Source organism: Amblyomma mixtum, chromosome 9 (assembly GCF_055824585.1).
Source record: "Amblyomma mixtum isolate Tamu chromosome 9, ASM5582458v1, whole genome shotgun sequence".
In the NCBI taxonomy this organism is placed as follows: domain Eukaryota; kingdom Metazoa; phylum Arthropoda; class Arachnida; order Ixodida; family Ixodidae; genus Amblyomma; species Amblyomma mixtum.
In genome coordinates, this window is record NC_143020.1 from 73,204,614 (window position 1) to 73,216,745 (window position 12,132).

The 12,132-nt window shown below is 48.9% G+C and overlaps 2 protein-coding genes across 2 annotated transcripts in view; both read right to left on the reverse strand.

Moving 5' to 3' along the window:
• LOC149329713 (uncharacterized) overlaps positions 1 to 12,132 on the reverse strand; it is a 190,173-nt gene that overhangs the window by 122,318 nt on the left and 55,723 nt on the right. The window lies entirely within an intron of this gene.
• LOC149329718 (uncharacterized) lies at positions 138 to 3,675 on the reverse strand. The gene is made up of 2 exons (XM_089560428.1): positions 3,079 to 3,675; positions 138 to 1,591 (listed from the first exon to the last, which is right to left on the reverse strand). Exons 1-2 carry the CDS (start codon positions 3,358 to 3,360, stop codon positions 518 to 520), a joined length of 1,356 nt encoding a protein of 451 aa, XP_089416554.1. The 5' UTR covers positions 3,361 to 3,675; the 3' UTR covers positions 138 to 517.

Consider the following 12,132-nt stretch of genomic DNA (forward strand, 5'->3'; position numbering starts at 1 on the left):
AATTTAGCCTCCATCGAAATACGACCGTCGCGGTCGGGATCGAACCCGGGTCTTTCGGGTCACCAGCCGAGCGCCCTAACGACTGAGCCACAGGATCGGCTCACGCATATAAAGATTGTACTTCCTAAATAAATTGCAAATGTGGCCAGGGCTTTTATTTCGTAGAGAATTGATATAATCAGAAAAGTATGCGGTTACTATCGTTTTCCGAAAATGTTTCGAGAATTGCCGAGCAATCGCAGCCAGAGAGAAAATAACTTTTGTTTATTTAGTTACTTATGCATTTCACGGTTGGTGACACACCTGCCGGTCCGAAATAGAGCAAAATTAGTAGTTATTTTGTGCAGTGCTTCTAATCAGAGCTGTTAGGAAAGGAGCCTTCATACCAGTTTTTACAGAGGAATTTCTTCCTAATGTAAAGTTAGTCCCTAAAGAACTCCGGAAAGACATGGAGCGTATAGGGCTTTCACTAACACGAATTTGTAAGGGACGGCCCGTGTACACGCTAAGGTTCGGTTCAAGGCTGGAGTTCCAACTTTATCCGCAGCTGGTCACTATCTACGTACCCGTTACGGATGAGATCTTCGAGTTCAATGCCAGGAAAATAGTCACAAGAAGTGTTGCTTGATGTTTTTGGCTTTTGATTACATGCCCAAGATGGACGTGATTCAGCTTCCCGCTCAATGTCTTCCATTCCTCCCGGAAGAAGTACGCTCATCCTGACCTTGTGCTTGAAAGGCCACTGGACTTCGTCGTCCATGTCGCCCTTGTGCAGGGTGTACTTGAATCCCAGCAATACAGATGGCCTCCGACGGGCGAACCAGACTCCAGGAGACATGCAGTAGCCGCGAAGGTACACCTTCTGGCTGTGATACTCAGCCCAGCCAGCCTTCATCGCCTTGTCTTGAAGCGATTTCACTCCTTTTACAAGAAACTCGCAGTGCGTCTCTCGGAGTGCACTCACTCTATGCAGATTGGAGACGGATTGCAATGTTTTTTGAACGCTCTCCTTCAATTCAGCCCTGACTTGTTCAATGCTAGCTGCAATCTGCGACAAGTCCTCTCGCGTTGCGCTCAATTTATCGCTCAGTGTTTTTTCCATGGTTCTGAAACAAGTGTTAAATGTATCGCTGCATGTCGCAAAACATTGTTCCAGTTCAGCCTTAGACGACGCCATTTCGTCATGGGTCTGTCTTGTCAAAGACGTTAATTCTTGACGCAGTGTCTCCTTTAGTGTGTTTATGCCATGAGAGATTTCGCTTAATCGGTCCCCATGCGTGCTGATATCGACAGCCATCGGCCTCAGATATGCTGTGATTTCTCCCGCCTGCCTTTCGAAGGCTCCTCTTAAAGAAGTCAACGACGCTGCCTCCTCCGCGTGAACCGGTGGAACTTGGCTTTCGGATGCCACGGTCGTCGAAGTGTTGCAAGAGGCCGACCGGAGATGCGTGCACACGTCTCTGCAAAGGACGCTGGTCGAGCACTTGGGACAACGGACGGAGTGGTGTTCGCATTCCAGCTGGAAATGCTGTGTGATCCCTGACGCAACCGTCGCATACTGGCAGCCACTACCTTCATTCCAGCATTTAACCTGCAAGGATACAAAATAAGTCACTTGGAGAGATGGTGTAGCTGGACATAGCGAATATTAAATGGGTTTCAATATTACGGGCTCTTGTGCGGGCCTGAGATATGAAATGGCACGGGACAGATATTTGGAAAAAAGGATCAAGTTTTCTATTTCCACTGTATGCAGAGCATGTATCGTTCGCATTGTTCAATAGGCTGCATCAAAATCGTAAATAAAAATATTGAAGTGTGAAGAAGAGAAAAAAGTATGTGCCTAACCATTCGTCGAACATCTTTAAAAGGATGGGGATCTTTTTGTGAACTGGCACACCATGTTCGTGGAAGGTGTGTGATTTATCACGAAACAGGCTTTCAACAGGTAGAGGACCACACTCGTTTGGTCTTTGAAAAAAAAAGAGGGGGGTGGGGGGGGGGGGGGGGGCGGCTTCCTCTGATAACGTTGGTGACGCTCCAGCACAGGTTGCATCAGGGCGCTGCACGGCGGCTTGATAGCGGCTGCTTGAAGCATCCGCGCTTGAACCGCACGCAAAATTTAAACGTAATATTGGCTTTTTCAGCAGAAAACAAAACAAGATACGCGGCTTTGTACACAGTGGGAACGTAGAAACGGGCAGATGTCGGCTTCGCGCGACTTAAACGCAAGGATTTCCGCTCTGTGTTTTTCACGTGTTAACCAAGGGCGCACTGAACCAGCCAGCTGAGCGAGATAAGTGAGGAGCCCATATGCCTAGCTGAATGCGATGCAATATCATAAACTAATACAAACTCTAGTAACTATCATGTTCCCTGAAAATGATAGTAATGAGAGGAATCTGTAAAAAGAGAATGTTTCTTTGAATGTCGGTTGTAGTGTTTCTTGCCTGACTTTAAACGGTCTATAAAGTAAGATTTAGAATCGAGAGATTAAGAAATTACGCCCTTCTTGAAGCAAACTGGCAGCGCCTATCCATTCTATGCACGGACTTGGCTAAAGCCAGAAAGCTGTGTTTCAATCATTACCGAAATACCCGTTGTTTACGACGAAACTTTCCCGGCCTCCAGGTTTGTTTCGGGGCTAACGAATGCACCACGCATGACATCTCCACCTGTTGATAGCACTGGAGAGTGAGGAGATATTTCCTCTCTCCATACAAGCTCTTTTAAGTAACAGAATATCTCGCACAGCGTGTGAACCCTGAGCAGCAGTGAGCGTAGCTAATCGTGTATAATATTTGCATGGAGAAACATGTAATATACTACATAAGTTGCCACTCGTTATTGAACCGATACCATTGATATCCAGCGCAAAGTTACGCTGACGAATTAAATCCGCAACGGTAGGACTATTCTACAGGGCTCTTTCCTCGCATTCTACTTCTGTAAGGTGATCCGACGGATGTGAAATGTGTTGGCATGTGAGAAACACTCTGGACTGCAAACATTAACGCGCGAGCGATTAGAAACAAAAAAAAAGCACAAGGAACATTACTCATTTACATTCTCGCTTACCTTCCTTCTCAACAGATCGTCAGTGAAGTCCGTCTGGGTGACGTCATCCTCCTCGTAGGCGTTGCCGTCCAGAGGACACTCGTATGAGCCATCCTGGCAGCACTGCCCGTAGCAACAGTCACACAGCGCATGCATGCAGGGCAGCAACGCGGTCTTCTTTCGCACCAATCCGCAGGCACTGCATACACGGTTGGCCGGAAGAGGCTTGCGGAAAGTCAGGGGCCTCCAGTCGAGCTCCGGGGTGAATCCCACCAGCGTGTACTGCGGGCTTGAGGGAGGCATCGTTTACCACGTATGCGTCCGCTGCACCGGTCGCATCAGGAACAGCTTTTTCCGCCCCTTCAGAGCGCGCTCTTATCTCCTTCGTGGCGGTCGTCTAGGCGACAATCTCAGCTGCTTGAGTTGCCTCCCGTCGCAAGTGCCGCGCTGAACCGAGATACCACGCCTGGAAATGTACTGGATGAAACGCCGCTAGGGTGGCTTAATAAACTGACCGCGAACCTTTCACTGAAGGTCACAGGTCAGGAACTATGCGGTACAGCGGGCACAACTGTATTCCCAGGTGAATGGGGAAGGCGGTAATTTTGATGGACTTAAAGGAAAAGATCAGGGGTTTGGTTCCGGCTTATGAATTCTTCCCGCAGTCGCATTGTTCGGAAACCTATAGGTGGTCTGTCGTATAATGATGAGAACAAAAGTAACTGCGCAAAAGGACGGGACAAGAGAAAGAGAACCACACGGGACACGGGTCGTATACATGACTACAATTTCAGCGCATGCTAGCTTTTCATAGTCAGTTATTGCAGCTTCTCTCTAAGGAGTATATGCTGGCCAACAATAACAATATTCAGAGATTAGGGCGTCGTATAGTTGTGCAGCAATAAATGTACTTTTTTGTAATTAATTGTCAAGGTAGACTGAAATAAGACGCACGGAGGGAACAGGGTATTTTAAAACATGGGCAATAAGAAATTGCAGAAATAGAGTTGAAGCGAATTCTGCGCAGGCTGTTCACTGTTTCGCAGAGGAACTGGATAATATGCGCCATTCTGTCCATAGAAGGTGTGATAATTCTCGTAAATTCACTGCATAAATGTGAACACTGCCGTCTGAAGGGTGCTGGGGAGGAAGCCAGGCACAAATTGTGTAAAAACACAATACCTTCCCAGTGAGGTACTTCTTATCCGGCCTAGATCGGCCCATTACAGAAGCTGAGGTAAGGGCAGAACTTCACAAACTGAATACATCCTCCGCTTCGGGACTGGACGGGATCACGAACAGGGCACTACGAAATCTGGATACCCCCTCGATCAAAGCCTTAACAGCCTATTTCGATGAGTGCTGCCAAAACGGTTCCCTACCTCCTCAGTGGAAAACAGCGAAAGTTGTATTTCTGCCCAAGCCAGGCAAGCCGCTTCACCATACTAATCTCCGACCCATCTCTCTTACTTGATGTCTAGGCAAGCTCTTCGAGCATGTCATTCAGACGTGACTCAGCAACTATTTGGAGGATAATGAGCTCCTCCCTAATAGCATGTTTGGTTTTAGACCAGGATTGGCAGCGCAGGATGTATTCCTCCAACTCCAACATCAGATACTGGAACCCAAAACAAAGGATACGAAAGCCATATTAGGAGTAGAACTCAATAAGGCATTTGATCACGTTACCCACGCGGCTATCCCAACTAACATGCGATCCCTCGAAGTTGAAGAACGCATTTACAACTGCATTCGCGATTTCCTCAAAAATCGCACAGCCCATATCTTAATCGGCCCGCATTCCTTAAACGACATCACCATCGGTGCACGAGGCACCCCACAGGGAGCGGTCCTCTCCCCGACTCTCTTTAACATAGCCATGATGCGATGCCCTAAATTACTGAGTTCGATACCCAACCTACGCTTCAGCTTCTATGCCGATGATATTGCACTAATGGCATGCCGAGGTAGCGACACGGAGACAGGACACCGCTTACAAACAGCACTAAATATCATTTGCACGTACGTCCATGATAGAGGGCTCTCATGCTGCCCCACGAAATCACAACTTTTCATATACGAGCCCCACCGAATGTCTGGCACACCACCCACCCAATATTCAGCTTGTTTTGGGCAAGGAACCGATTCCCACAGTCCCAAAGATTCGCATATTGGGAATGTTTCTCACGACTTCTGGCTCTCTTACTGACAGGATCCAAGCACTCCAAACGCCCACCAGGCTTATCAAACGTGTGGCACACAGAAAATCGGGCCTACGGGAACCAAACACGCTTCGACTAACACAGTCTTACACCACCATTAGAATAACATACGCACTACCGTACCTCCCGCTCTTAGCGAAATATTGAGAACGCTTAGACGGCCTCATTGGGAGCAGTACGCGCACAGGTTTACGCCTTTCCCCATGCACTTCCACAGAGCGCCTTCGTCGACTAGGAATACATTACACTTTCGAGGAACTCTGTGGGCCACCAAAACGGCACAACTAGCCAGACTCACACGCACCCCTGCAGGACGAGCTCTGCTGCAGTCTCTTCGCATATCGCCTGTCGGCGTTATACCCGGCACTGACACAATCCCCTCTCACATAAGAGCTGCAGTTCAGATACCCCCTCGCCCTAAACACATGCATCCGGAGCGCGATCAAAAGCGCAGGGAGGCCCGGGCCTTAGCGCTACACAGAGCTTACGGAGAGGATCCCAATGTGGCATATACTGATGCCTCGCTCTACGAATCAGGCGCACAGGCAGCCATAGTGGCTGTTCGAAGTGATGGCCTCCCCATCACGGCAGGAACCATTCTTATCTCATCCATAACTACGGCTGAGGAAGCGGATATCGCTCTAGCCATCTCCTCTTCAGCCACCACCAAAATTATATCCGATTCGCAAATAGCAATCCTAAATTATAGCACTGGTTCATATCTCTCGGCAAGCCAGCACCATACTCCGACGCTGGAATCCCTCCAGAACCGTAACGCTCATCTGGGCGCCAGCACATGCCGGACTACCCGGAAACGAGGAGGCACATGCCCTCGCCCGAGATCTTACCCTCCGGGCGGGAGAGCACACCGCCTCCTCCATCGAAGGGGAGTGCCTGTTAAATTTCAGTGACATCCTACAACACTATCGCTCCAACGGACAGACATACGCACATCCTCCCCCTTCGCTATCAGCCACGCAATCAACTTTCTGGCGCAGGCTCCAAACTCGCACACTCTCATACCCGATAGTCATGCACGGACGTTTTCCTGACATATTCTCCTCCTCCTGTCGACTATGCGGCAAACCAGGCGACTTTCTGCATGTACTGCTCACCTGTTCTACTTATCCGCACCCTCTCCCCCCCCCCCCCCCCCTAGAGGTGGCACTCACTTACTGGGAACCGCTGATGTCCAGTTCAGCACTCCAAGACAAACGACTCGCCATCACCAGTGCCTCTAACAGGCTGGCCCTCCAGGGTCTGTCACACCATTTGTAAGGGAGGAACCCGCTTTGTGGGCCCCTCCCGCGGGCCATGAGGAGGTCTCTGCCCCCCACCTGTAACTTGTCATGGCCAATAAAGTTTACAGCACCACCTCACCAAAAGCTGGTTACCATCTCGGGTTCATTGCCAGCCATTTTGCCAGTGAGCAGCGACTCACTGTAATAAGAAAGAGCTTTTTTGCACCGAATCTTAGGTTTTGGTCGTGGTGTCGTTAGGGATTTGCACAATACACAGCACAAGCACAGCGCAAGCACAAAAAAATTGGCAGTGGCTTAGCTCTGGTTAAGCCTGGATGTACAAGCGAAAAGCTGCAGTTATGCTTTGTTTGACGTCATGGCTGTCGTAGTTCGCGCACAATGCACTGGGAGCACCACGGTAGCGGTGTAGATCTTGAGCCAACTCCCTCGCTACCACTTCTGGGTCTTCTTTTCTTCCTTCCATGGCGAATGTCTGCGCCTCTTCTACGGCCGCCGCCGCCGCTCATGCGTGCGTTTTCGCAACGCCTTGCGAAAGAACCTTCTCTTGGGACGGAGACCGCCGTCCCAACCGTCCCAAGCGGTTAACCGATGGCGAGGAGAAGTAACGACGGAGCGCGCGCCACGGCGCGCGGCCTCTTATGTCCGCCGCCGCCGCTCGGGCGTTATCGCAACGCCTTGCGATAACGCGATAAGAACACGATCAACCGAAGCGTGGCCTTGTCGTAGAGCATCCGCCTCGCATTCGGGAGGTGCTGGGTTCGATCCCCAGTGCCGCCGGGTACCCACCGGTTTCTTTAATGGGTACAAGATTTCCCCTGGCCTGGTGCTCGGCTCTTCAAGGGTGAAATGCTTGGGAAAAGGGTCTTAGACCAAACAGTTGCCTTGGCGGATGAGTGATAAGTTCCCCTGCCAAGCAACCATAAGTCCGCCTCGTGCGGCATAAGCCCAATTTGTGGCCCTTGGGCCACAAATTGGGTTGCTTATGGTTGCTTGGCAGGGGAACTTATCACTCATCCGCCAAGGCAACTGTTTGGTCTAAGACCCTTTTCCCAAGCATTTCACCCTAGAAGAGCCGAGCACCAGGCCAGGGGAAATCTTGTACCCATTAAAGAAACCGGTGGGTACCCGGCGGCACTGGGGATCGAACCCAGCACCACCCGAATGCGAGGCGGATGCTCTACCACAAGGCCACGCTTCGGTCAGCAGCGGCGAAGGGTAAACCGGTGGCGAGGAGGAGAACGGTGGGGGTGGCGAGGAGGAGCAAGGGCGCGTCGCGGCGGCGCCAAGGGGTGGCTCACGCGAAGCGCGTTGTTGACGAGCCTAGTGAAGCTGTTCACTTCAAAAGAAAGCAAGCAGTGATTGGTAAGTGCACTGAAATTTCGCTGGCCGGTTTCTGAAGCTGGTGGCGTTAAATCAGAGTGTTGCAAACAGTACGATCACAAATCTTTTGTAGACTGAGCAGCACTTGCTTTCTGCATCGACAACGGTCGAGATGTCGCAGTATCTAGGCTGTGACTGTGAGGAGTCGTTTTATCTCCCTTCATTGTTTCGAAAGCAATCATCGGGCTCAGAGCTTCAACGGCAGAAGTATCATGAACTACAAGCATCTCTTTCTTGTGCAATCTTCGCTGCCGAGAGATTCCGTCGGCATCAACGGCCACTGGTCTACGTCTAATTGAAACTGCTTGGGTCTTTTTCCCAACGTGGGGCTGCACAATATCTTTTCAAGGGACTCCCTACGACAAGGAGGTGTGGAGGATTATCCGGGCCAGGACAATATTTCTATTGCGACCAATTGATCCATCCTCGGATTTCTGTTACCCGGTTGCGTACAAATTGCTTTCGTTTCACGGAGTCGCCTCCTGTTCAGGAAAAACCACTAGCGGAATTCTTTCGCGTGTTGTGGTCAACCTTGAAACTCAGAAAGCTGCTGAATACATGGTTACCCTAGCAGTACAGGTAATAGGCCCAATATTGGAAACGTATTGGCAAAGGCCGATGTTGCAAAGGACCAGAGTGAAATCACCCATTTGCAGTATTGGGCCGATTGCTTGACATCCTTAGGCAGGGGAGGTCGTGCCTATCATGTGCTCCTAGAAGCTCTACGCGATGCACAGCGATGACTGGGACATCGGTAATGTCGTGTTATCTTTCTTTACGTCTATACTTTTCACTGTTTCTTCAGAATTCATATGAAAATCGTAAAAAAGCCAAAAAGTTTAAGGAAGCTAAAAATTCTTGCAAGTACATGTAGGACAAACTGCTTTGTGTCCAACTTGCTTTTCATGAGCTTAAACGAGAACATCTTCGATGGAATTCAGTGTGATTAGGTTTAAGATTTAAAAAAAGAAAGATTCGAGTAGGTACGGACACATTGAGCTGCTAATAAATATTGGCTGATGCCACTGTTCTTCAACTTAATCATCTGTTTCATAGTGACATCAACCAATATTTATTACAGCTCAATGTTCCCGGTACCACACGATCTCTTCTTCTTAAAGCCCAAACATAACCAGACTGAATTCCATCTTCGATGGAATTCAGTCTGGATGGTCTCTTTTGTCACTAATCACATTAAAGGGCAACTCCGGCGATTTTTCGATATTCATCGATGGAAATGAAATTTTAAGTCTGTATTCTTTATGGTAGTCTGACATCTCATGTAAAATTTCGCACCTAGAAGCGGCGTAGGTTTTTTCGCAAACGAATTTTGAAGACAAGCACTCCTCGACGCGAGCGGCACCCATTGATCGAGCAACTTCTACAGGCCACCCTGTACTGTGACGTCACTAGCGTGTCGGCTTGTCAAGCTGGTCGGGCGCGCGCTGGCGTTGGCAGTGCAGGGGAAAACTGAAAATTGATTTTGAGGAAATGACGCAGTAACTGACACCCGAACCGCGACGTAAGGGAGGAGTGAAAGAAGAAAGGAAGAAAGAGGTGCTGTAATGCAGGTCTCCGGAATTATTTCGACCACCTGGGCAATTTCACGCCATCTCAACGTGCCTGATGTGATGTGTACGCCAGTGTGATGGGTCACGGCAACTTCTGATGTGCTGTGGGCTGCAAAAATTCTTCATCTGTGACAACGGGCGTGATCTACCATAGGTTTCCTAGCGATAAGAACCTTCGCGACAATTGGGTGTGAGCTGTCCGCCGTGTCAACTGGTCTCCGAGAAATTATTCCCCCTTGTGCTCGGAACATTTCGCGCCAGATTGCTATGAAGACAGCGTGTACCTCAGATGGAGCTTTGGACTCGCTAAGGCTTCGTTCTACCGGCGCTTGAAGGCAGATTCTGTGCCAGCGTTATTCGAGTACAACCGCTCATCGCAGCGGCGAGCTGAACGAAGCGCGGCCGTCCAGAGGAAGCGGACCACAGTGAGCGTGCTCAAAGTATGTTGGATTGTATAACTGTAGCTGGCGTGAATTCACTTCCAAAAGCTCGCCGTCGAGACAAAGCTTCGCAAAGAGAGGACTGTTGGTAACGCATTCCCCTGTAAGGACGTAGTACACCGCGGCAACGTTCCGGCAGCAGATTCATCAGGCTAGGTCGGCCGGCACTCGCCACACGAACCGCTATCAGCGGGAGCATCACATTAACTTTTGCTCTGATGACTGTGTCACAAATGCATGTACTGTAAATGACTCATATACTTACTTCTCCGAGTTCAGACCGTCTCCATGTTGCAGGTGACGCGGTCTGTGGTGTGACTCGGCTAGCTAGCGCGGCGGTGGATCATACCTGAAAGGCGACTCGTCCAGTCCGAAATCGTCGAATGAGTCGTCTCCATTAAAGACTCGCTGGTCTCGGAAAAGCTGTTCGCGCTTCAGTCACGTCGAAAGCGCGGCTCCGGACTTCGCAGCGCGGCGAACACGCTAGTGACGTCACAGTCAATGCCGCACGAAAGCACCTCCCCGGTTTCGGTTTCGCGGTTTCGGTTTCGAGTTTTGCGTTTTTTGCTGTTTAAAAATTATTTTAGGGTTGCTTTTGAAAACCTTGTATCGTACACATTACAGGAGATTCTTAGGAACACAAAACAGCCATTAACTTAAAATGGCTGAAAAATCGCCGGAGTTGCACTTTAAGGCCTTCTGTCGTCTTAGCGAACGCACTGCTACAAACTGTCATTCGACCTTTGCATAGGCAGCACTACACTAGAATGGGCTTCCTACCGATTCCACAGACCACAGGAGTACTGTCCATTTTTATAACGCCATCGAGAGTATTATGCTAAAAAATTGCAGTGGCTTAGCTCGGCTATACCAGGATATATGTAGGGAAAGGTAAGACATATCTTGTTCAGCCTTGGTTAACCTTGATTGCAAGTCTAGGTTAGTCTGATTGTCTAGCTATGTTGTTTCAATCCTCCGACATGTTATCAGGCATGCGACAAAGCTGGCGAAGCGAGCGGAGGCGAGCGCAACGGCGAGGCAAGCGGTGTGACGTCACGCCAAACGGCGGCGGCTCCGCGGCGAGGAGCGTGGTGTGACGTCATGCCCGATGGCGCGGTGAGCGCGCGGCGTCCGCCAGCTGCGGCGGTTGCTAGGCAACGGCTCAAGGTCGGTCTCTGTGCCTCCTCGGAGCACCGCCACAGCGAAATCGCAAGTTCGTGGCCAATGGAGCTTTCGCTACAAAACTAAACATTTTGACAGATTTGTCTGTCTGGTTGGGTTTCAAGCCTTATATGAACTCTAACACATCACCAAACAAAAACTTTAATTTGAAACTCGATATTTCGGAGCCAGCTCGGCTTCTTCTTCAGGGGTGACTGGGGGCAGTACCTCTTTAAATAACTGTAGACACCTAATTTTATTGCGTGTTTTCTTTCATCAAATGACGTTTTAGACATTAGAATGCCTGAATTATCGTATGGTTTTCGCCTACAACCAATCAATAATTTACAATCGGATTCCTTCTTTCATGCTGTTTCGGTTTCAACCAAGCGATGGCTGTGACGTGTGGTTGATGTTTAAGCCATGTGACGAACGAAAAAAAAAAAACGGGAGCATGAATGCTGATAGATATTTTTAACAAATTACAGCACTTAAACCAGTCCACTTCAATAGCTAGAGTTACAATAGACGGTGTATCAGCAGTTAAATTCACGTTTTTTGTGCCTCACGTGACGTAAACGTCAACTACACGTCACAACCATCGTTCAGTTGCTGAAGCCGAAACAGCGTCAAGAAGAAATTGAGTTATTGAGTATTTAGCGCTCGTAGGCGAATATCACGAGGTACTTCGTGTATGCAAATGTTTAGAGCGTCGTTTGAGAGAAGAAAGCAAATAAGCAAAAATTTGATGTCTATAGTCCATTAAGTATGCATGGGGGTAGCAGGAGGCCAAATGTGCTAGAGATGTGTTTATTATAAAATATTATGCATTAAACACCAGTGTCATTCATTTACGATTCACTTTGTATATCGTACTGTATTATCCTTCATGTAATACCCCTATATAATACATGTAATGTTTACAGTTGAGCTGCGGAATAATAAATAAATGAAAATAAATAAATCATATATCTATACAACACTTAATTTTGCACTAAAATCGCAACCAGTATGTTTCGGTGGAGACAGGGGATGGATT